At 40.2% G+C, this 25,956-nt stretch overlaps 1 protein-coding gene across 2 annotated transcripts in view; it reads left to right on the forward strand.

Moving 5' to 3' along the window:
- Positions 1–11,764: 11,764 nt before the first annotated feature.
- The window catches only part of PRSS12 (serine protease 12), a 75,747-nt gene continuing 61,555 nt past the window's right edge, over positions 11,765–25,956 (forward strand). Inside the window, exons 1-3 of one of the 2 annotated variants that reach the window (XM_042983995.1) lie at positions 11,765–11,910; positions 12,018–12,576; positions 24,827–24,965. In XM_042983995.1, the coding sequence (XP_042839929.1) occupies positions 12,066–12,576; positions 24,827–24,965 (650 nt within the window). In that variant the 5' untranslated portion in view covers positions 11,765–11,910; positions 12,018–12,065. Of the gene's footprint in view, positions 11,911–11,995; positions 12,577–24,826; positions 24,966–25,956 lie in introns of those variants that run through there. The other variant, XM_042983996.1, reaches the window with a different exon arrangement.

Genomic DNA, 25,956 nt, shown 5'->3' on the forward strand with positions numbered 1-25,956 from the left:
CTCCCCCGCTTGTGCTTTGTCTCACTCTGTCTCTCGACAGTAAATAAATGTAAAAAATATTTTTTTTAATAAAAAAAATGTTTTACGCTGCTAAAGTAAGCTTTGAAAATGAGCTAGAGTTCAACTAGCTGACAAATCAGAAAAAATAAAGATGTATTTTAAAATCTGATATTTACATATCAGGTTTATTATTTATAACTCTTTCTTATAGTTTGCTCCTGTGTTAGGTTATCTAAAGTTTGATTTGGCATTTGCAACATTGTTCAGTTTAGAGCACATCATGGTAGATAAGGAGGTAAACAAAAAGAGAAAAGTCATGGCTCCATTACTGGCAAATAAAAAGCAAGCAACCATAAAAATTCTCAACCCCTTTAAAGTTACCTAGGTTTATGAATAATCAAGTGTAGAGAATGAGGGTTTTCCTTTGAGAGGTAGAATGAGAGGTTTTCCATTATTAATGCCATTTCTTTCTTTTTTAAATATAGCAATGTTGTTAATAACATCTTTTTTCAACTTTATAACTTCCAAAAATCTTGGATCGATTTATTTGTTTTTCTTGAACATAGCATGTGTTCATTTTTGCTGATTTAAACATAATAATTTACTTTTCATTCAAAATTATTTGTAAGACTTTTTACAATCTTGCAGCTTCACGAGCTACAGTGGGCTATAGTGAAGCTATATAAATACAGTGAAATCTTGAGGTGCCTGGGTGGCTCAGTTGGTTAGGCATCTGACTTTGGTTCAGGTCATGATCTCATGGCTCATGAGTTCAAGCCCCATGTTGGGCTCTGTGCTGACAGCTCGGAGCCTGGAGCTTGTTTCAGATTCTGTGTCTCCCTCTCTCTGCCTCTCCCTTGCTTGCACTCTGTCTCTCTCCCTCAAGAATAAGTAAATATTAAAAAGAATAATAAAAACAAAAATAAAAATAGTGAAATCTCAGAATTCTCTACATTCTTAAGAGAGAAATGCATTGTGATTGTATAAGTTCCCTGATGATTTTCCATTTGTATGACTTATTCTCCTCACAAAAAGCACTTTTTAAAAAAGTGTTGAAGTTGCCCCAAATGCATCTCCAGACAATTTTATTTTATTTTTTTAATGGTTATTTATTTGTTTTGAGCGAGAGAAAGAGTGGGGGAGGGGCACAGAGAGGGGGAGAGAGAATCCCAAGCAGGCCCTGCACTGCCAGCGCAGAGCCTGATGTGGGACCTTATCTCATAAATGTGAGATGATGACCTGAGCAAAATTCAAGAGTCCAATGCTGAACTGACTGAGCCACCCAGGTGCCCCTCTAGACAATTTTAAATTGTATAGGTTATAATCCCTCTAGAATTATTGTTCCATTTCATCTTGTGAGGGAGTTAAAATGTAACAGGAAAATGCATATTTGTAGCAAAATAAAATAGTCTAAACAAAGTAAATTTTCTTTGTTTTTATTAACATTTCTTATAAAAATCATCAAATTTGTGGGGGGAAAAACCACAAAACCCTCTGCATTCCACTGTGTTTCATATATTTAACTCCAACCAGCCATATCACAAAGGTAAGCCATTGACCACTAAGAGAACTAGGTGAGAGACTGGAGGTAGTAGTCAGTGGAAAATATTTATTGAGAAGCTTGTACTAGATAGTGAAGATCCAGAAATGAATAATATCTAATACCTCACTCAAGGTCCTACTTACAACCAACACAAATTCATCCAACCACTGGAGAAGAATTATCCTTCATTATGAAGCAGTCAATATATCTTTAAGTGATTGATCGGATGTTACTAAATGAGTGTACATTAAAGGTATTTTTTAGTCTTTGTGCTCTCTTTCTGAATCTTTGTCAAACACCTTTTGAGAATAAAAAGACTATAGAAAACTATAAGGTACAAAATCATAGCTTTCAAAAACTATTACATATTACGATAAAAACTGGAAATCATGGCATTGTTTATCTTCTTAAAACTGATGTTATTGTGCAGGTTTTTTTGTTGGTTTTCAATGTTTAAACATTTTAAACTCTTCGCTTCAAAAGGTCTGTTTCTGGAAGGTTTCTTCCTTCTGCTTTAATCATTATATGCCCTGTTGAGCTAGTTATGTTCCAAAGGTTAACATCATTCAAAGTTATTTTTGATTTTTTGAAATAATTTACTTAAAATATTTCTGAAGACAGGCATTCCACAAGACATACGCATTGCATTAACAGCCATTCTATCACTGAACAAAACCTTCCTAGTTAATATTTCTTATTTTAGGATCTTAGATCTTCATAAAGTTGTCTCTGCTTAGACTCAGCTGTGAGCTCCAACATAAGTGATGCTACGTGCCAAGTATTGTTTTGCGTGTTGACTGACGGGCCACATTTCATCTTTCTAATGACCATTTGATAGCAAAGAACATTGAGTCATATGTAGAGCCTTTCTACACTGGGTAGAAGTTTCTAAGCCTTCTAAAAATAAAGACAAGTCTGGAGTAACGTCATATTTTTAATGCCCTGAGTTGGTTTTATTACATAACTTAGCTATAAATACTGCCAATGAGTCTCTGTTTCAAAACTGTATCTATCTTTCAGTACAAAAATGAAGGCATATGTCCTTCACAATATAACTGTTTTATGAAAGGAGAGGGAAAAAAATTCTTTCTGATTTCAGTTTCAGCTCTACCAGCAAATTTTGTTTCTAGTTGTTACAGCAGCATTATGCATAAATATAGGCCTATTGATGCCTTGAGTTTTTTGTTCAGATGAGGGTGTATAGAAAACAACAGAAATGCGTGTAGCTTAATTTCTTTAAAAAAAATTTTTTTTTAACATTTATTCATTTTTGAGAGTGAGAGAGACAGAGCATAAGCGGGGGAGGGGCAGAGAAAGAGGGAGACACAGAATCAGAAGCAGGCCCCAGGCTCCAAGCTGTCAGCACAGGGCCTGATGCGGGGCTCGAACTCACAGACTGTGAGATCATGACTTGCGCCGAAATCGGACGCTTAACCAACTGAGCCACCCAGGCACCCCCATGTAGCTTAATTTCTTGAACAAGAAACTTTGTTGCATTACAAAAGCTGGGATTTGTTTGTTTTATAGATAGTGAATACAATTTAACTGAAAAGGATTATAGTCTTCTCATCAAATTAAACCATGGCTATTTGTGTTTTGCTTTATGTTTCTTTGTATGTATCCTAATATGGACAGCCTTACAAATGACACAGTTTCAAAAGGCATCTTCCTTATCCAAATTACTGCTCTCCTGGACTTAGTTCAGGGATATCTGAAATCCCATAATTCCTTTGTCCATTCCATGCATTCTTTTGTCCCATTAAAATGTTAATAACTCCAGACTGGTTGACACAGGTAGTCTTATCAGGTAGCTAATACACTTGGGAGTCTTTTAACTAGGAGGCTGGATACTTGAACTCATTGATAAAATCTTTTATTTTCTTGCAACCAGACGAGGAACGAGAATGAATCTGCTCATAAAGTAGCATGGGAGATGCAATTGTGGGGAAATTCAGACACTTTTGTTTGCAGCTGAGCCTGTATTTTATGTAAAACATTTGTTTAATCGACAATGCACTCCCTAAGATATTTAGTACTTGTAAAATACATAGAGCCACCCTACAAATACAGTATCGGTTTAAATTTTCTGTTAGAGCAATTTTGCAGAATATAACTATGGTAACCAGCCTTAGAGATGGTACCCAATGACCCCACCTCCCAGAATTCACACTCTTGTGTAGTTGCCTCCCACACTGTTCTGGGGTTAGTTTACTACGTGAACGATAGAATATGTGTCGCTTCTGAGATTAGATCATAAAAGTCTTTGCAGCCTCTGTCTTGGTCATTTTCTTGCTCTCCTGGGTCACTGGCACTAGGGTAAGCCAGTGCCATGTTGTGAGTGGCCCTATGGAGAAGTTCATATGTAAGGAACTGAGGCCTTCAGCCAACAATTTCATGAGTGAGCTTGGAAGCCAATCCTCTAGGCTAGTAAGCCTTCAGATGATTATAGTCCCATCCACATCTTGACTGTAACTTCATGAGAGACCTTGAACCAGAACCACCCTGCTTACCCAATCTCAGATTCCTGATTTTCAGAAACTGTGAGATAATAATAAATGCTTATTGTTTTTAAGCTGTTAAGTTATGGGACAAAAAATGTGTTATCTTGCTATAGATACTGAACAATTGCCCATTCATTAGTCACCAGAATCTGTCAGCTGAAATGCCTGTGAAACATCATAGTTTATAGCATGAAATTTCTGCCAAATAACAAAGTATAAACTAGATGAATAAACATAAATGCTTAGAAAATCCAGGCAGGTCGTGGCCATGACAAACTGAAGACTGTTCCCGAGGCCTAAGGATGGAGACAGTTATAGATATTTGTTGGGAATTGTGGGAATTTAGGTTGCCATGTTGCTAGATCTTTTCATTTTTCAAGGTATAGTATATATAGCTCAGTCTCTTCCCAAGCACCCATTACACTCCAGATAATTGACCAGGCTAATCACAGTAAGTCTATCTTATCTGCCAGCTCAAGAATGGGCATGTGATCTAGTAATAAAAAGAGTGTGAGGAGAAATCTCTTAGGAAGCTTTTGGGAAAGATTTCTTTGCTTCAAGAAAAGAGGCACAGAAAGAACAAGCCTTTTTCTATCTAGTTGTAACATCTTGTTATTTGTTGAGAGTTTAAGATGCAGCCAACACGAAGATGAACAAGCAGAGAGATAAAGAGCCTAGGGCTTCAAGGACACAGTAAGGCACTGAAGCCATCAACCCTGGAGAAATTGGTATTTCCTATTGTAAGATGTCATAAAATCTGTTAAAATGCCTTCTTTTATGGCAGTTGGATTTGAGGTTTCTTTTACTTGAAGCCAAAAGCATTCTAACAGGTACACTAGGGAAGCTGGTGATCCATAATTTTATGGATAAACGACTGATTTTTAAACATTTTGTTTTAATGTTTATTTATTTATTTAAAAAAAAAAATTTTTAATGTTTATTTATTTTTGAGACAGAGAGAGACAGAGCATGAATGGGGGAGGGTCAGAGAGAGGGAGACACAGAATCTGAAACAGGCTCCAGGCTCTGAGCTGTCAGCACAGAGCTCCACGCAGGGCTTGAACTCACTGACCGCGAGATCATGACCTGAGCCGAAGTCGGCCGCTTAACCGACTGAGCCACCCAGGCGCCCCACGTTTATTTATTTTTGAGACAGAGAGAGACTGAGCTTGAACGGGTGAAGGTCAGAGAGAGAGGGAGACACAGAATCTGAAACAGGCTCCAGGCTCTGAACTGTCAGCACAGAGCCCGACGCGGGGCTCGAACTCACGTACCAGAAGATCATGACCTGAGCCGAAGTCGGACGCTTAACCGACTGAGCCACCCAGGCACCCCAAACGACTGATTTTTAAAATGCATGAAAATTAATTTAAAAATAATTCTGTACCAAATAAAATATATCGGGATGGCACATCCATCTTGCTGGCTGCTGGTTTGTGATCTCTCTTGTTGTAGCCATGCTACCATATTATAAAAAAATTTATAAGCTCATTTGCATTTTATCTGAAGGTCTCATTTGTTCAGTGACTGTTTATTGCCTGCCATTTTGGCTGCTAGAAGAAACCGGAGGGTCCTGATAATTGTCTTCACACACTCAAATGTTAGTCATTTGCTCATTGTCCAGCACTTAACAGTTTCTAATTCTCACAACTTTGTTAAGTGGAATTGTTCTCTCTATATCACAGAGAAGCAAACTGTATTTAGAAAGGTTAGTAGTGAATGATGGATGACTAGGAGCCAGGATCCCTTTATCCTATCTCCACCCCTACCCACATGCATTGCCTCAGGCAGTTCATTCCCCCAGGCAGTTCATTCCCCAGAGGACATTTTTGCATTGAGGACAAATCAGGCAAATGCAGGCTCTTTACAATTAGCTGGGGTTTGGCCCCAAACCCCAAAATATTTTCCTAGTAGCTAGGCCAAACAGGTAACCAGTTTCGGTCTCTCCCTTTCAACCTCAACCCATAATCAAATCTCAACATTATGGTTAAGAATCCAAAGATGAAGTGAGGAAAATCACTAAGCATAAGGAAGGAAAATAGGGCATTGATTATTTATGTGAATACAGACGTATTTACATCTTAAATGATAATAGGACTCTAATAGTGTATACTAATTACTATTCTTGGATCTGCCCCTTCAGCAAATCTCTATCTTGAAGGTCCTTTAAGAGAAGTGGGGGAGAGTCTTTTGTGCCCCCTGGAGGCCAAGAAACAAAAAACTTAATAGGGATTTGAACCCAGGTCTAATACTAAATCAGTAGGAGAACAGAAACAGAATCACAGCTAGGTAAAGTAGGTTTCTGACTCAATAGCAGAGATTTTCCCAACAATTTGGACTTTCTAGAGATGGAGTATGCTGGCTCCCAAGTAAGAATTTTCCCCATCAGTAGTTTTCAAGAAATAGCTGGAAGTCCACTCATCAGGAGGTTTTGGGCAAAGATTTCTGCATTTGACAGAAAATTGGAGCTCTAAGTCTTTTTCAGCACTGGGTTCTGTGATTCCCAGATCACTCACGAGCAGTTCTAGTGTTGCTTTTCTTCCAATCTGTTTATTCCCACTTGCAACTGAGGAATTGAAAATCACTCGTACTTTGGCAAACTCCTCAGGAAAAGTGTTTTAATTTTTTTTTTTAACGTTTATTTATTTTTAATTAAAAAAATTTTTTTTTTCAATGTTTTTTATTTATTTTTGGGACAGAGAGAGACAGAGCATGAACGGGGGAGGGGCAGAGAGAGAGGGAGACACGGAATCAGAAATAGGCTCCAGGCTCTGAGCCATCAGCCCAGAGCCTGACGCGGGGCTCGAACTCACGGACCGTGAGATCATGACCTGAGCCGAAGTCGGCCACCTAACTGACAGAGCCACCCAGGCGCCCCGGAAAAGTGTTTTAACCCAAAATACTTAGTGTTTCATTGACTTTTGGGGACCAAACTTGTTGAGAGGTAGAGAGACCTCTGAGAGGACAAACTCTCAGGTGAGTGGAGCTTAGAGCAGCCTCGTGATTGTCCCTGATCCAAGAGGGGAATTACTGAGGTATACTAAGAGGCACAAGCTTGATGGGACAGGAGCTCTGAATAAATTTTCCTGCTTTGTTCATAGGTTTTCATGGGGTGGCTAAATCTGAGGGGTTAAGAATTCAAAGGCAGTTACTGATAATATACTACCATACTATAGTTGGCATTTATTGAGTACTGTGTTCAACAGTTTATGTGCATTATCTCAATTATTCCACACAGGGGTTTATCATTACAGTACCATTACTGTCCCTTTTGTCAAGCGTTTGGCTTAGGGAAGTAAGGGAACTCATCTAAGATCCTACAGTTAGAGCTAGAGCCAGACTGAGCATCAGTTTGATTCCAAGGCTGAAGGAACTATTTTCTTGAGATATATATGAAATTCATTATATATATATATATATATATATATATATATATATATATATATGTATGTATATATTCCTTATCTACTAGTGTGTATTATTTGAGTAGTCCTGAAAATGAATCCATAGAATTAGTTTCCATATAGGGTTTTTATTACCAAGGTTAGATAAATTTTATACCAAGGTTAGATAAATTTTAAAAAATAAATCAGAGGCGCCTGAATGGCTCAGTTGGTTAAGCTTACAACTCTTGATTTCAGTTCAGCTCATGATCTCAAGGTTCGTGAGATCAAGCCCCGAGTTGGGCTTTGCACTGATAGCGTGAAGGGATTCTTCTCTCTCCCTGCCCCTGCTTCACTCGGGCTCTCTCTCTCAAAATAAATAAACATTAAAAAATAAATAGGGGCGCCTGGGTGGCTCAGTCGGTTAAGCGTCCGACTTCAGCTCAGGTCACGATCTCGCGGTCCGTGAGTTCGAGCCCCGCGTCAGGCTCTGGGCTGATGGCTCGGAGCCTGGAGCCTGTTTCTGATTCTGTGTCTCCCTCTCTCTTTGCCCCTCCCCCGTTCATGCTCTGTCTCTCTCTGTCTCAAAAATAAATAAAACGTTAAAAAAAAAATTAAAAAAAAATAAATAAATAAAGGGACACCTGGGTGGCTCAGTCGGTTGAGCGGCAGACTTCAGCTCAGGTCATGATCTCCCAGTCCGTGAGTTCGAGCCCCGCGTTGGGCTCTGTGCTGACAGCTCGGAGCCTGGAGCCTGTTTCGGATTCCGTGTCTCCCTCTCTCTGACCCTCCCCCATTCATGCTCTGTCTCTTTCTGTCCCAAAAATAAATAAACGTTAAAAAAAATTTTTTTAAATAAATAAATAAATAAATAAATAAATAAAAATTTTGGGGTGCCTGGCTGGCTCAGTCAGTGGAGCATGCGGCTTTTAATCTTGGGGTTGTGAGTTCAAGCCCCACGCTGGGTGTAGAGATTACTAAACATAAAATATTTTTAAAAGATCAGCCTGATAATGTCTTATAATTTCAAATCTCCCACAGTTCCTACACAGGCTTTCATATTTGATCCCCACCCCCCTTTTATATGAAAGAGCAATGCTCAGTGTTCTTTTAACACATTTCTTGCACTTGGTATTGTACAAGTAAATGCTGATTTTATGCCATAAGTTCAAAAACTCCTAGCTTTTCCAATACAGGCAGTACCCAAATTGCAAATGGAACTTTCCCAAAAGTTATTTTGTATACTGGTTTTTGGAAGTCAGTAAAAATAATATGCATAGTGGTTGTATTTCCAAATAGAACAACACAAGAGCTCTTCAACCCATCACATATGTGCAGTAAAATCATCTCCTAAACAACCATAAAACCAAATGTTTATATACATAAAACATAGTTGGCATAGGAAATACAGATATGCAGATATACATGTATCCCACCCCCACCCCCCAAGACTGCCCACCCTTCCTGCTGTGATATGAGCAGGCAGACTCCCCTGTTCACTCTTCTAGGTTTTAGGGTTTGAGGCTGTGGGTAGTGGAGCTCTGGGGACTGAAATCAGTGAGGTCGCAGAACTGACAAGGGGTATTTTGGGGACCTCCTGGGGCCTCCTAAGTGTTGTGGTGGGGAATGCCTGCAAGGTGTCAAATACTTGTTTCTGTCAGTTCCTTTTCGTTGCTCCTTTGTTTCTGCTGAAGGGATTGCAAGACAGGAAAAAAAAAAAAATATCAGCAGTGGGGTTTTTGTAGTTGTTACCAGATGGAATTGCCTCCCCCTTTCCTTTGGCTTTGATAGAGGTAATGAGAATCTGAGGAGAGTGCTGTGGCTAGGTAGTGCCTAATCCAGGCAGAAGGAGAGAATTTCTCCTTGCAAACACCCCTCCTCCCCGCAAACACACACTGTGCTGTGGTGGAGGTGGGAGAAAGAAATGCATTTCAGGGATTGGATTGGGAATTGGAAATCCTAAACATCTGCATGTTGGTAGCAGCAAAGAGGAATGACAGAAGAGAGAAAAGGAAGATATTAACAGAAGAGGGAAGTAATATGTAGAGCACAGGTCTGTTTAGGTCATACTTTGCCTGTAAAATAGAGGACAAAGACCAAATGGAGGCCCCTAAATTCACAGTCCAACTCCCTGAATGCCAGTTTATTGTGTAGGAAAGATATTTTAAAATGTAGATGATTAAATCCAGATGTGGAATTTTCTGTGGGTAAGTCCACTTTGTACATGTCAGCTTTATAATCTGTTAAATGTAAGTAGGCCTTGGGAAATCTCAAGCTCCTCTTAAGTCATACAGGCGGCTGGGGGAGAGGCCAGCCTGCCCAAGCATCTCTCCTCTCTGGAATTGAGTTCCAACAATCTTCCCTTTTACTATCTTCTCTTTCATTATTTCCCTCTCTTCAAGGTACACAAATGTGTGAGAATTAGGTTTGCCAGTAGACCCCCCACAAAGTGTGAAAACAATTGGTTGAGGAGCCATATAGGTGAGGGAGTGCGGCAGGATCTAAGCAGGCCAGCCAGAATCCCACAATGAGCTTTCCCTGCCCAATCGGGTGGCAGAAGGTGGAGAAACAAGTGGACAACTCCTATTGGAATTGTCCCCTATTATATCAAGAATCTGTGATTGGTGAACCCTAAATAAGTAAATCAAACTCTTCCAGAGAGCTATTTCATCTTTCACTCTCTTTCACAAGTACCATTTTTAACTATGGTTTTGGAGCCAGGAAAGTATCAGTAAAAAAAACCAAAATAATGCATAAAAGCATCTTGGATAAAAACATCTTTTTAAAAATTGTTTATTTATTTATTTTGAGAGTTAGAGAGCAAGCAGTGGGAGGGAGGGAGAGAGAGAGAGAGAGAGAGAGAGAGAAAGGGAGGGAGAGGGAGAGTCCCAAGCAGGCTCCATTCTGTCAGCACAGAACCCAACACAGGGCTCAGTTTCATGAACCATGAGATCATGACCTGAGCAGCAATCAAGAGTCTTAACAGAAGGACCTGCCCAGGCGCCCCTGAAAACATTTTGAATAAAGATTTGATAAATACAGTCTGGGATTCCTAAGATTCTTTTTACCCAATTCATTGTGAAATGAAATCAAATATTTTGTTAAATAGGAGTGGAGAAAAAAAATCAATAAAATGATTCATGAAAGTTAAAATGGATTATTTGAGCGAGGTTAGGGAATTAAATCAGTTTCTATTTGAAACCTAGGTTTTAACAATAAATGTTTAAGTTACGCTCACATTTTCTTCGAGGTACATTATATTATGGGGCAATATGGTCCTGCAAATGGTTACCAGAAAGTAAAATATTACCATCTCTTTGGCCTTCCTGTTCCTTGTTTAACTTCAGGGGCATGGTCAGGAACAACTGAAAGGAGAGATCCTAAAATATCCAGCTCCAGTAATTAAAAAAAAAAAATTCCAAACCAACTTCTTTGGGGAGGGGGAGAGGGGCTGTTGAAAGGCTCTACTAAGGTCAGGCCAAGCCAATACTGCAGCTTCAAAATTGCCAGCAGTGGGGCCACTTTGGAGAGGCAAATGTGTAGGCTTAAGTCGCTTGGCCTGTAAAAACGAGGCAGGTGTTAGAGGGATGGACTTTTGGATAGGATGGAGACCCGGACGGATGAAGTCTTCTCTGGTTAGAAAGGAAATTTGGTATTAAGAGGGCCTCACTGAATCCCAGTAATAACCAAACAACTGGTGTTGTCCAGGGCACCCGGTGGAAAGTGGGAGGCAGGAAGTAGAAAGGCTCAAGCTCCTTTCCCTGGGTCAGTTCAGGAATTTAATTTCAACAAATGTTTATTGGAGTCTAATAAGTGTTGGGCACAGTGTTAAGCACCGGGATATAAGGCTAAATCAAACGTGGTCTTGTCCTTGAGGAGCTCACACTTCAGTAAAATGTCTTCAACATTCCTCGTGCTTTGTTAACTTTTATACTGGGACTTGTCAGGGGAGAGTTGTAGCTAAATCCATCCACACTTCTGAAGATTTAAAAACCAGGAAAACTAGACAAGGGCATGGGGGCATGGGGGTGGAGGAGAGACGGCTACAGGGACTGGTGCCAAGCTTGGGAGTCGCCAGACGCGGGGCTCTGGTCGTGTTGCCTGCCGGCCAGGGGCAGCCAGTTGCTTCCCCCGCATTGGCACCCTCGGGCTTGGCTCCGGCACAGCGAGGCTGCGGCGGTGCCAGCAGCTGGTCTGGCCCGGACGGCGACAGCCGGGAGCCCGGTAGGGGCCAAGCGGAGAGGTCCGGCTCCTGGGCGAGACTGCGCGTCCCGCGCCCGCAGCCAGGGGGCAGAGTTCCCGGGCTCTAGCCACCGCTGGCTACCTGGGGCTCAGGCCCCACCACTCCCGGCGGAGTCCGCGCCTTCTCTTTGCGAGTCTTCTGCACTAGCCTGGTCTCAGCGAGCTCAAAATTTCACGGCCCACTGTTGCTTCCGAGGGGCAGGAGCGGAGGCGCGTCGCGGGACCCGTGGCGGGAGGCGAGGTGGGGAGGGAAAGGCGGTCGGCACGCGGGGGGCGGGAGGGGACTCGAGTGGGGGATTCGAGGGACGCTGCAGCCCCGCCTCCGCCCCCTCCTCTCCTCCTCTTCAGAACCGGAGGAGCGGGGGAGCATGGACCAAACCCTGCTGCTCTGGCACCATGACGCTCGCCCGCTTCGTGGTGGCTCTGGTTTTAGGGGCGCTCCCCGAAGTGGTCGGCTTTGATCTAGTCCTCAGGTATCCCCTCCACCACCGTTATCGCCATTCGCTCCCTCCGGGTCCCCCGCACCCTTACTACCTTCCCACCCAGCTGCGGCAACAGAGAACGCCTCCGTCGCCCTCTCTCCCGCGCGTCCCGCGCGTCCCGCGCCCCCCGCCCGCGCCCCATGCCCAGCGCCTGCACGCCCTCCATGCCGGGCGCACGCCCGGGCCGCACCCCGGGGACTGCCCGGCCGGCGAGCCCTGGGTCAACGTGACGGACTTCGGCGCCCCATGTCTGCTCTGGGCAGAGGTGCCACCCTTCCTCGAACGGTCGCCCCCGGCGAGCTGGGCTCAGCTGCGAGGTCAGCGCCACAACTTCTGCCGGAGCCCGGACGGTGCGGGCAGACCCTGGTGCTTCTATGGGAACGCCCACGGCAAGGTGGACTGGGGCTACTGCGACTGCAGACACGGTGAGTGGCCCCGGGGCAGCGGCGGCGGCAGCTCGGGACTGGCGGGGAGCCAGCCTGGCGTGCCGAGGGCTTTAGGTATTCCTTGAAGAGAGCGAGTGAGAGAGTGTGTGAGAGAGTTCGCGTTTGTATTGCCCGGCGGGATGGCTGGCTGCCGCGGAGGCACCGGCAAAGCGCACTGGTACCGTGACTTTAAATTAGAGAGGCGAGCTTTGTGTGTGAAGGTTGTCGTGAGGGTAGTTTTCGTGAGAGGTGCTGCACTCTGGGTTCCTGGATCCCGTCTCTGGCCACTGTGTGTGTTTGTGTGTGCGTGTTCGTCAGGTGGATGTGTGTTCTCTAGGGTAGTTTGCCGTGAGGGCGTTACCATATTTACAAGAAAGAGGCAAAGTAAGGGCGGAGATAAAGTTTCTAATTATTCGTTTTGGAAAGGGAAATATTAAATCTAATATACAACCAATAACTTTCCCCCCACCCCATAGACTCCGATTTGGAAGCATGTGATATATCTTTTTGCCTTTATTCTCACCACTGGCCTCTGTTTGAAAAAGTATGGCAAAGTCTCCTGGCCAGAATACAACTTGCCAAAGTGATGTTCAGTTCTGGGGCACAATATGGTAAATATGATTAGTGAGAGAAGAGAAAAGAAAGGAAAAAGAGATAGGAATAGTAACTATCTCAGGAAAGAAGCAACGTGACATAGTCAAATTAAGTTTTCAAGAATGCCATTTTTTTAGCTCCATATGTTATTTGTGGGCATTTGGGATTAGTTGGTGACATCAAGAGATAAAGTTGGTAAGATGTTTTGGTTTTATGGTATAATGATAACATATTAATAGGTTTAATGTAAGTGATCTGCCTTTGAACAGTGCTTCATTTTGAATTGTTGAGGCTTTGTTTAATATTAGCTCGCACCCCCCCCCCCCCCCGCCTCATTAATAGCTGGAAAGAAAAACTTCATGTCCTTCAAAGTTTGAATTTCCCTTCAAACATCTTTTTGGCAGCTCTCCATCTCAGCTATGGGGCAGGGATTTCATGAATTGGGATTCTGAAATATGTTGTACTTGGTACCTTTTGGAGGTGATTTGGAGGTTAGCTTTCATAGTGCCATTCTTTTCCTGCAGACATTTTTATTTATCTGAATTGCATTAGCTTTGAGTTAAAGGAAAGTGATAGGAAGGTTAAGATCAATTATCCTTCATCCTAGAGAATGAAGTCATTGCTGTACTCGTGTTTCATGGACAGAATGCCAATGTGGCTATAAAAAAAATTGAGGTGATATCAGGCAAAGAGCCCCAGCATTGTCTCATTATTTACTGTAAGATTATTTGTAGTAAAATATCGTGTTTAGTAAACCTTGGAAATTTTTTTGCTTTCCTGCTATTGTACTATATTTCATATCTTTAAATGTATATTTAGGAAATATGTGTGTATACGTATATACTGAAATCTCTCTCTCTCTCTCTCTCTCTCTCTCTCTCTCTCTCTCTCTCTATATATATATATATATATATATATATACTGAAAGAAAAGTGGAATTTAAAGTGAAAACACTATAGTGGTAAATTGCTCTCTGACACGTAACTCCTTTAACTTTATATTCCAAATGAGGACAGTAGGTTGTTCTTTGTTTCCCATCTTGTGTTGAATAGAAATTTAAATCTAACAGCAGCACAGACTCTGCAATGTTTTTATGTTCATAGCTAATTCTCACCAGACAGAATCCCAAACACTGCATAGTTGTATGTGTAGTACTTCCTGGGGCAAAGCAATTGAACACAAGAGAAACAAAAGAAACCACCCAAGATGGGAGATAAATGCCCCATGCAAAAAAGTACAGGAAAACAATTGGCTGTCTGTGTAATAATTAATTACTTTCACAGACCCAGTCTTGATAACTGAAGCTTCCCATCCTGTCCTTTACCCCTTACGTTCTGATTAGGCATGATCCATACCTTCAAAATGACTGGCATTTTCTGAACTTTATGGCTTTCTGGTCTTGGTCCTACAATACCCTTCAGAGGGTGAACAAAGCTGTCATGAAGTAGTGAAAAGAATATGGATTTGTGCTTTAAAAAACACTTGTGTCTGTTTTGGCTCTGGCAGTAGTTGTGTAGTGTTGGGTAAGACTCTTAATTCCCAGTTTTGGTTTCCTTAGCTGCAGAAAAGCAGTTTTTGAATAGATTAATTCAAAGAACTTTTCCAGTTCTGAGCCTGTACCAAAATGACCTGGCCTGGTAACAGCTAGAATTTATTGAGCATTCACTCCGTGTTGGATGCTGGGCTAAGCATGTTATATATTAGTTCTCTCATTTAATTCTCATAACAACATTAGAAGGTAGTGTCCATTTTCATGTCACAGCTCATTTTGCTCTGGTTCTTTAATTATATAAACATGTAGAAATATATGTGCTGTCTGATGACCCCATTTTTGTAGCTTAAGGACTAGTCTAAAAGGAAAGAAAAAGTGAATTATTTTTGGTTCAATGCACATGATTTCCTGTATCTTATGATTTTAAGATGTCCAAAGTTTTTTTCTTTTTCTTAAAAAAAAAAAAAAAACTAGAACAAAAGGAAAGAAAATTTATAGTAGTGAGATCCCTCCTTTAAAAAATAAACTGGAGGCCAGAGTCACGTATCCAGTTGCATTGAGAGAAATGAGGAAGTTGGTGCCTTCAAGGTAGAAAGTTGGTCTAAGCCTAGTTGAAGGGGCGCTGGGGGGATCGCAGGTGAGCTAGGGCAGGGTGTGGAAATACCAGTGGCTCAAATGTCTGGAGTGAGAAAGATGATGCCTGGGCCCTAATTGTATGAATTAGTAGTAAAGAATCGTTTGGTGAATTGGAATACCCTGAATCAGCCCAGGGAGTTTGTTCTCGTAATGAGTACCTAAGGGACTTGTTAAAATGCAGATACCTAGGCTCTAGCCTTCAGAAACCCTGATTGAGCAATCCTTACATCTGTCTCAGGGATGTGCTTTTTCTACTGAATGGTCAGGTCAAGGTGGTTTGGATGCTGAAGACCCTTTGTCACACTTGGGAAAACCAGAGGAGGACATCAGAACCCATCTAGAATGGAGTGGTGGGTGATTATGTAGACTGAGTCCATCATTCTGTGACTTAATTCTGCCAGGCATGGGATCAAGCAGACGCCATGCCTATCTATGGTAATTTTGTGTCATTCTAGGAAATAGCACCACGCTTTTTCATTTGACTAGTGTGGGGGTAATAACAACCTAGTTCACCAGAATATGAGTATTAACTGCATGTGAACTAGGTTGCTTTTATGTTTCTTTTTCAGTTTATTTTATTTATTTATTTATTTATTTATTTATTTAAAATTTTAAAAAAATGTTTATCTTTGAGCGAGAGGAAGAGATAAAGTGCGAGTGGGGAAGGGGCAGAGAGAGAGGGAGACACAGAATCTGAAGCAAGCTCCAGGCTCTGAGCTGTTCGAACCCACGAACCCCGAGATCATGACCTGAGTGGAAGTCGGACACTCAACTGACTGAGCCACCCAGGCGCCCCTATTTTTGTTTCAAGAGAAAGAATTAACAGGCAACTGATTCCCCCCAGTACCCTGCAGTAATTTAGAGCTTCCTGACTAGGAAGGCAAAATCACTTTCTAGTCATTGGTTGGCATGGCAGATGGGGAAACTTGATGCTGTGCTAATACTCTCTGTTACAAGCAGCTGAGTGGAACTCACCCATAGGTGACCGATGGCCGTTGGGTAAAACAGGTACTGTATATAATGATAATGCTCTAATAATTGAGATTTTACCAGAAAGAATGATGCGTAGATCTGACTTTTTGTCATGTCATCATGCTAAGCTGTTCATATGCACGTACCCACTCCAGTCTCCTGATTGAAACGGAGGCAGCAGACTTGTGGGACAATTGTTTACAGGCTGTACTCTTTGAAGTCCATCTGGTGTTTGAAATGATTGTTAATTAAAAAGTTGGCTGAAAGCTGTCCCTTGCATTTAAAAAAAAAAAATGCTGCATCTTGATTCTATGTAACAGGTTCTGAAAAACATTAGCAATACCAAATTTGATACATTTCCTGGCTGGATTTTAAATTTTGAGCTCAGTCTGTTCTTCAGGATAAGGCAGATATAAAATGCTTTGATTTGGGGCATTATCTGACTATTAGAGTGAAGATTTTTTTTTTTAAGAAGAAAATAAGACATCCATTGCTATTGCCTTTTATGAATGATTATCTCGAAGTGTATATACACATGTGGTCACTGTCTTTGAGTGTGCGTGTGTGTGTGTGTGTTAAGGTAATATTTGTAAAAGTGATTTGGTTCAAAATTGTGGAGGCAGACCTAAATATCCAGCAATAAGATACTACACAGAGGTCCCTTCATTTAATAGATACTAGGTAGTTTCTAAAGTGCTAATTGTAAAGATTACATATAAAAACTGGAAAAATGCTGATGATAATGTTAATGGGAAAAGATGGATACCAAATTTATATATATTATGACTATGAAAATAAATATGCCTTTAGAAGAGAAAACAAATTATAATTACAAACTTGGGTATGAATGTGGCTTGGATCAGTAAGGGTGGTTTTGATGGCAAAGAATAGAAAGCCCAATTCAAAATGACTGAAGCAATAAGGAGATTAATTGTTCATATTACAAAAAGTTGGGCTCCAACATTGTACAACTCTGTTTCTGTTGTTCTCTTGCCTCCTCTGTTCTCTAAATGTGGCTTTTATTGTTAGGCTAGTGGTTATTCCAGGCTTCATGTTGAGATAGGATAGCCTGCAGTAGAAAGAGAGGGCCCCTCCTCATGTAGGTCCCGTTGAAAGAGCAAGGAAACCTTCCTAGAATTCCCCCACAGACTTCCTCCTGTGTTTCATTGGCTAAGACTGGATCACATGTTCCTCTGGCACTCTCTAGAAGGGGAAATTCAGTTAACACAATTGCATAGTTTAATCAAGATTTACCTCTGAACACCTGGGGACTCTCCTACCAAGACCAAGTGAGATGGTTGTTGAGGAGAACCAACAGGGTCTGCTAAGAAGTATGGTTGGAGTTTGTCCCTCCATTTGGGAAACTTGACACTGTTAAAAAAAAATAGTAGTAAGTAGGAGTGCCTGGGTGGCTTATTAGGTAAAGCATCTGACTCTTGATTTCTGCTTGGGTTATGATCTCACCGTTCATGAGTTCAAACCCCACATTGGGCTCTGCACTGACAGTACAGAGCCTGCTTTGGATTCTCTGTCTCCGTTTCTCTTTGCCTCTCCCTCACTTGTGCTTGTGCAATCTCTTTCAAAAATAAACGTTAAAAAAGTAGTAGTAAGTAATTTTAAAAATTGTGCTGTGAAATGTTACATTCATTTTTCAGCTGTATCTAGATGAATCACATTTAGACCCTGATTTGATTGAAAAAGCATATTTTCTTTTTTGCATATTTTAAGATGCAGTTTGCAGGTCTAGTAAATTTATGTCTGAAATGAATAATCCCATAATTGTTAAGAATATGGAAGTTAACTCAGTTGCTTGGTAAACACTTTTAATTCTAATTTTTAAGCCTCCCCCATCCCTGAATTAACTTGTAAAGAAAGCTGTTCTCTGAAGTCTCTTCCTTTGGTCTGCATTGTAAACAGGCATTCAGTGCATCTATATTAGCAATTGATTTAGACTGCCTTGTATGTGATTGACGCCCTGTTGTCTAGAAAATCAGGAAATGTTTATTTTTTGCCTCTTATTATCTTACTTTTCTAGAGCCATCCCCCCTCACCCCTCCTCCCTTTTCTTCCTGCAAGTCAGCACAACAATATTAATAAAAAATTTATTATATGCAGAGCACTAAAGTAGTGAGATTCCCCCCCTTCCCCCCCCCCCCCCCCCCCCCCCCGCCCCACTACAAGATACAACCTCAGTACTTTTTATTAGGCTTACCAGAAGGACACAAAGAATGGAAAATGCCAATCCTTCTAACAAGGCAAAAGTAGATTTCATTAAATGTTTTGTGAGTTCACAGTAGGAGCAGCAATTACAACGATGAATAAGAAATCACCTGTATCCTCTGGTTGAGGACACCCACTCTCTGGTTGAGATGTCAGAAGAATACTAAGCATTTTCTTTACCTTTCCTGTGATACCTATTCTGGGAGACAGATAAGAGGATTACTACCAGGAGTAGTTTAATTTCATCACTCAGAACTGAACAATAAAATGCTAATACCCACACCATTGCTTATATATGAATAGTTCAGAGACACACAGTTGGTGAAATTTCCCTCTAGGGTTATCTATATATTGTTAGTATGTCATAATTAAACCATGGATAGAGTCTTCTTTTGCATAATACTGTGTAATATTTTAAATGAAGGAATAATTGAATTTCTGATAATCTCAATGTAAGTGGGTAGAATTGCTTATTGAAAGGATACTCTCATTGTTTTGATACTCTCTCGTTTTGAATTAGACCAGATTTTTCTTTCTCAGCAATGAAGGTATCTACATGAATAATAAATGAACAACTAATATGAATTATAGATGTGATCTAATGGAAGTAGATATAGTTCAGTTGGATCTCAGTCCAGGGGAATGTTTCATATGTTAAAAGATGGATTTGATATCATTTTGACATGGCATGATTTGAATAAAATCTATTTCACAATGCTAAAGCCAGTTATGGGTGAATACAATTATAAGCAAAAATAGTATACCTTAGTACTGTCAAATAGGGTATAGGATGAAAATAACATCAAAATTAAACTTGCCTCCTGTACTGTACTTGAAAAATGCAACTAACAACCTCCCAATTCAGTTGTTTCTAGGCAATGTGGATTTTTTTGTATATTTTATAATTAAGATAGGAAATGATCATTTAGTGTATTTCCCAAGGGTTGCATTTGGTATAAGACATAGGATTATGTTTAATTCATTTGTGAAATACATGTACTAAACCGTCCAACATGTAATGGGGCTTTTTTCTTCTGAATGGTTCATTAACTGAACTTTCTCTATGACTTCAGCATTAAGTATACTTTGTGTCAAAGATCTGAGCAATAACTTGATGTCATCAGCATGCATTCTTTCTGATTCCACCAGAACAATAGCAATGACTAAAATGAATTATTTTGTGCTTCTGTGAAGTTCAGTAATAGATGAGAAAGGATTTGTATGATAATAGTAATTTTATTTTGTTCATTTTTTGAGTTGTGATTTTAAGAGATGTAAAAATATTTATTATTAATTCTATTCAGAAAACACTACTTCCTTTTTTTTTGCTGTTTTTTCTTTCTCTTCAAACAAGCGAATGCCATTCTCTAAGTACATGTTAGTTAACTAAATAAGCATATCTTGTCATTTGGTTTATTTTGGAATGAGCTGGACTTACAGAACAAAGATCACTGACCCACTTGGTTCCTTTCCTAATATTTCTTTTAGGTGTCCTTGAAGCATGGAGTATGAAAAGGGTGGTTTTGCTAGCTGTCCAAGGAGGGGTAATACCTTAACGGCTCTATTAGTTTGCTAGAGCTGCTATGATGAGTACCACAACTGAGTGGGTTAAACAATAGAAATGTATTGTTTCACAGTTCTGGAGGCTTAAAGTCTGAGGTCAAGGTATCAGCAGGGCCACCTTTCCTCTGAAGACATCAGGGAAGGATCTTTTCCAGGGCTCTCTTAGCTTCTGAGAGTTCCATGGCTTGTCATACTGTAAACCCCATCTTCAGCTGTTATTCTCCTGCTGTGTGGGTCTCTGTGTCCAAATTCCTCCTTTTTATAAGAACACAGTCATACTAGATTAGAGACCACCCTTATGCCCTCATGTTAACTTCGTCATCAACAAAGACCTTATTTACAAATAAGGTCACATCTGTAGGTAGTGGAAGTTTTTTGGGGGGAATAGAATTCAACCCATCATAATAGCCTTAAAAATTGACAAACCAATGAAACGTATGAAGGGAATTTTAATCTAGTCACCTGTTTTCTGGAAGATTTTCTTGTGTCCATTGAGACTGATAAAATGGTTAAAGAGAATCCTTCTTTAATGTCTTTCCATTTGGGGAATTCTTGTGTTTAAAAAAAATTTTTTTTAAATTTTATTTTAAGTAAACTCTATTCCACAAGTGAGGCTCAAATTCATGACCCTCTGAGATTCAGAGTCTCATGCTGTGCTGACTGAGCCAACCAGGCACACAAGGAATTCCTGGTTTTTAGCAAATTTTCCCATAAAGCAAATTTGAGCAACATGCATCTTTTATGCTCCCTTTCTTTTACAAAACTAGAGGTATAACTACATAGAAGAAAAATAAGAGTAAACTGAAATGACAATAGTTTCAACAGTTTTAACAGGGAATTAAGATAGTAGAATTCTGAGCATTGTTGTACATTGGCACATTTCTCCTTTAGGTGATTGTAATACCAACAGACACTTAACTTTTTTTGAGGAGTGGGCAATCCATTTCATGAACTCCAGGGACACCTCTCCATGACATGATATCACACACAGCTTTACAGTTCCAGACTTCCTTCTAGTACTGGTTCAGTTTATAATTTCGTAGTGCCTGTTATAGTTGACCTAAAACCTCGGTTAAGACTTCAAAATTTAAATTATTATTAACACATTTTAAAAGTAGGAATATTTAGAATAGAATAGTTTCCATCAAATTGTCACTTGAGGGGCTTTAAGACTGGGCAGCCCATGTTGTACAGAGACTTTAGCTGAGACTGTGAGGAACATGGCAAAGTAGTTGGCTGGAGGAAGGGGAGTGTGAGGGAAGGAGGAGGGATCAATTTTAGGTAATAAAAGAACTTTATTATTAGGACAGCAGTATAAATGAGTTTACCAGGCTTTGACCTTTGTGGAGTGCTTCATTGTTCCATCCTATCTTTTTTTTTGTTGTTGAGCTAAGGATATTTCCCTTTCTTCACTTTGTAATTGTTCACCTATAAATTTGTGCAGATGTATAGTCCTGCAAATTTGCACAACCCATGAAGTGGGTCCTCCACTGGAGGGCCAGCCTCAGATGTAGATCCCTGGAAAGTCACTTCTCTCCTGTTGGCAGTGTATAAAACTTCCTCAGGCTGTCTTACACTTCTGCCTGGCTAATTTATTCCCATAAAATGTTTGGTAGATTAGTTGCAGTATTTCAAATTAGAATAGAATATTTCAAATAGAATGGTGAAAGCCAACATGACATAATGCATAAAGTGCATTATGCAAAGAACATAAATGCACAGACATGAAAAAGGCATAAAATGCAAAAACAAGGCAGGGTCTTTGCTCAGGTTCAGAGATGGTAGAAATGACAGGAATCTAGGAGATAGTTGGAAACAGAGGAACAGTAGGAAGGATGGGAACTGAGGAAATGGTCCTGTCAGTTGATTTGGTCCAAATCCTTATCATCCATAAATTGAGGGAAATGTGTTACATACATTTTTAAAGATTTTGACCACCTTAACCATTCTAAGAAAATAAATGAAGCAAGAACAGAGTAAAACCAAAACCAAATAAAAACTACTTATCTTAAATGTATGTCAATCTTTTATTATTTTGGAGCATGTATTATACTGATAGTTTTTAAAGTGCTCTTTCAAATAATTATTTGAAGAATTATGAACTGCATGGAATTATGTACCATTAACAACTACTCACTCTAATTCCAAAGTAGATAATTTCTCAGAACATTTTAGAAATTGTTATGGCCTTAAGAAAAGGATAAACTACTTTGAGGGCTGGGGGATGGAAGCACTACTGGAAAGGTGTGTGCCTTGCAAATGTTGGTGTTGGGAATGGATTCCAATGGAGAGGTCATTAGCCATTGACATGCAAATTGACTTTCCAGAATTGCAAATATTTGTATTCACTTGTTAAAGAGAAATTGGATGAACACTCCACATTTCTTGCCATAAAGCAGATACAGCTAAATGAATCCAGGCTTTCACAGCATGTTTGGAGAATCTGAGGAGTGATGGAGGAACTGATAGTTGACCTGGAAGCTGTTTCCAGCTCCGTCACTGCATTCTAATGATGTGATATACTTTATGCAGAGTTTTCTATGCCTTATCTCCAAATGCCTTAATCTTTAGATGTTATGTATGCATCATTTCTTATTGGTAGCTTTTTGGTGATTTAGGCAGTATATTACATTTTTTATGATTTTTTTTAACACGCACAAGTAGTATTCCAGTTTGTTTTCATTGCTAGAACTTTCTTCCAACCCTTTGACTCGAGTAATCTAGTGGAGGAGGATTAATAGATAATAGATTAATTTAAATATCATTTCAAATAATGTTTTTTTGAGGTGAGCAAGTGAATTCTTTGAGTTGAAATAAAATGCTGACATTTGCAATATGCATAATATTATGTAGGTCTCTATGGAAGAGATTTTGTGATTAAAAAATCATTAAAGCTCAGTTAAACTCTTCAGACATATTTCTTTAAAAATGTTGTGCAGTTCACACTCTTCATTGAGCCAAACAGGGCTTCCTCCTGCTTAGTGAACTAAAGAGGTTTGGAATGTGTGAGTGATTAAGATTTATCTGCCATGTGAATGATCCATGCCCATGCTCTCTCCTGAATAATCAGGATTTGGCAGTGTAATGTGTTCCTTCCATTTAATATTGTCTTAATATTGTTTGAATTAAATGACACTTTGTATTTATCATGAGAAATACAATATGTGTTTCTTAAATAGTTATATTTTTAAATGATGATGACTTGGAAAATAATAGTGGGAGATGCCTGGGCCCCTGCAAATGAAGTGAATGGGTGATTTGTGAATCTAATATTTTGGAAAAATTATTTTAAAGTCAGACTTTGAAACAACTTTGAAATATGCAAAATATGACAGTTTTTTGATAGAACTTAATTTCTTGATTTCTTTATCTGTGAAATGATAAGTGCTTCTATCTCTGCTTAAGTGCCCAACTTGTGGCCTCCCAGTAGCCACTTTGCAAACCAATGGCAATTAGAAGGGAAACCTGAATTCATCTACACTTTTTTTGTTTAAGTTTACTTATTTATTCTGAGGACACAGAGACAGTGCGAGCGGGGGAGGGGCAGAGAGGAGAGACAGAGAATTCCAAGCAGGTTCCCAGCTGTCAGCCCAGACACCTATGCAGGGCTCGAACTCATGAGACTGAGACCGTAAGATCATGACCTGAGCTGAAACCAAGAGTCAGACACTCAACCAACTGAGCCCCCCCAGGCACCCTGATCCATCCTCACTTTTATGGGATGTTATTTTTCCTGGGTGCTTGCATTTGTTTTTTTTTTTTTTTTTTAAATTTTTCTTAATGTTTATTTGTGAGAGAGAGAGAGAGAGAGAGAGAGAGAGAGGGAGAGAGACAAAGCGCAAGCAGGGGACGGGCAGAGAGAGGAAGACACAGAATCTCAAACAGGCTTCAGGCCCTGAGCTGTCAACACGGAGCCCCATGCAGGGCTCGAACTCATGAACTGTGAGATCATGACCTGAGCAAAGTTGGTTGCTTAACCAGCTGAGCCACCCTGGTGCCCCATGAGGGTGCTCGCATTTTAATTTTGACTCTTCTCAAGACTGAAAAGAATGACTCAAGTCGTGATCTCTGCAGCAGCTGAGTGAAGATGGTGTGTAAGGGAAGGCAAATTTCCAGGGACACTCATTATACCAAACAATTCTACCTAGTGGCAGTTTTCCTAAGATTGACATTAGGCAATGTTTTTAGCACCACCACCTTTTTGAAATTATAGACATAATCTTTAGAATTTCATGACTACTGCTTGAAGTTAAAAGGGGCAGCAGCATTTTGCTCTTTAGTGATGAACAAATCCCATAGAAGGAATATATAACACAGTCAGTTACAACTAATTTGTAAATAGAGCACTGAATTTTGTTTCTCTACTTCTTATCTATGACCTCATGTGAAGTGGAAGATGATACACAAATGATAAGCATTTTGTATGGGATATAATCCAATATTTGGGAATGTAACATCAGACATTAGTCATACTCTTCCACATTGTCCCCTTTTAAAATGTAATTGGACTTTGTTTGCTTAAAGAAGAAAACAGAAGTAGTATTGACACCATGAAGTTAATTATCAAAAAAAAAAAATAAACTAAATAAAAAAGAATCTGCTAAACCCTCATTTAAAGAAAGAAGCGCATGCCATTAACATGGACACTGAATTGTTCTGACTGGATCTCTCACCACTTATGTGGGAAAATCATGTTAACTAAAGAATGGTGAAGTAATAATGTTCAGATGCTGATTTGCTATTAAGGGACTTTGGGATTCTTTTCCGCTTCAGGGTCAGTACGACTTCGAGGTGGCAAAAATGAGTTTGAAGGCACAGTGGAAATCTATGCGAATGGAGTTTGGGGCACAGTGTGTAGCAGCCACTGGGATGATTCCGATGCATCAGTCATTTGTCACCAGCTGCAGCAGGGGTGAGTTCGCCCATCCTTGACCCCATCAGGCCGCTAACATTTGCAAATAATGGTCGGCACCCGTCACTGCTGTGGAAAGATGACGTCTTCCTTCCTTCTCATGTCCCTTATTCTCCCTTTTCACAAGAGTTATAAAGAAAGGGCCGCATGTGGAAGGAATGCTAACCAGGAAATATGCAAATGCTAAGTGGTCAAAAGTCAAAAGCGTCTTTTGCTCTTTGTCTTTAACATTAATTGTTTAGTCCTAGGAAATAAAGAATTTGATTCTGAGAACTGTAATTTCTCAGTAGCTCACGCAGCCCTAGACTGCTGTCATTTGCATTTAACTGTCTACTTTTAGCCATCCACAGCTTACATCTTTTTGTGCGTGAAGAAGGCGGTGTTTACCTGTGCTTCCATCCCGAAATGGGTAAGGGGTGATGTCCAGGCCTGGGGGTTCTGTGCTGAGGAGGTCCTGCTAGAGAATGGCTGCTTTCATCAGCCCCAGCAGTGCCCTGCAGTGACCGTGGGCTTCTTGGCTGCTCCAAGCGCTCTCTGTGAAACAGTCTGTACATTCCAACTTCCAACAGCCCTGGCACCTTTATGCCAATTGCCAGGGGATTTCACCAGGAGCAGAAGGCTCCATTTAGGAACACAAGGTTTTGCTTTTGTGGTTGCTCTTATTGTTCTGTTTTTGTGTCTCATTTATTTTTTTTCTAAGTACACATGCCAGATGTTTTTCTTGGCCTTTATCTCTAGAGATCTTTAGAAAGTGTGGAAAATATCTTGTTTTGAATAGACAGGTCCAAAAGACTGAAAGAAAATTTTGCAGTTTACAAATATTTTGGACTAATAATCAGTGAGTGGTAATATCTAATATGATGATAGAAATGAAAAGGTTAATCAACTGCAGTCAGATCAGTAAGAAATTTAATCTGCCCGCCTCCTCCTGTCTTCCCACTAGGAAGCTTTGCAAACAGAACTTCAGGTAAGGGGATCTGATTACTCTGAT

Source organism: Panthera tigris, chromosome B1, assembly GCF_018350195.1.
Source record: "Panthera tigris isolate Pti1 chromosome B1, P.tigris_Pti1_mat1.1, whole genome shotgun sequence".
Lineage (NCBI taxonomy): Eukaryota > Metazoa > Chordata > Mammalia > Carnivora > Felidae > Panthera > Panthera tigris.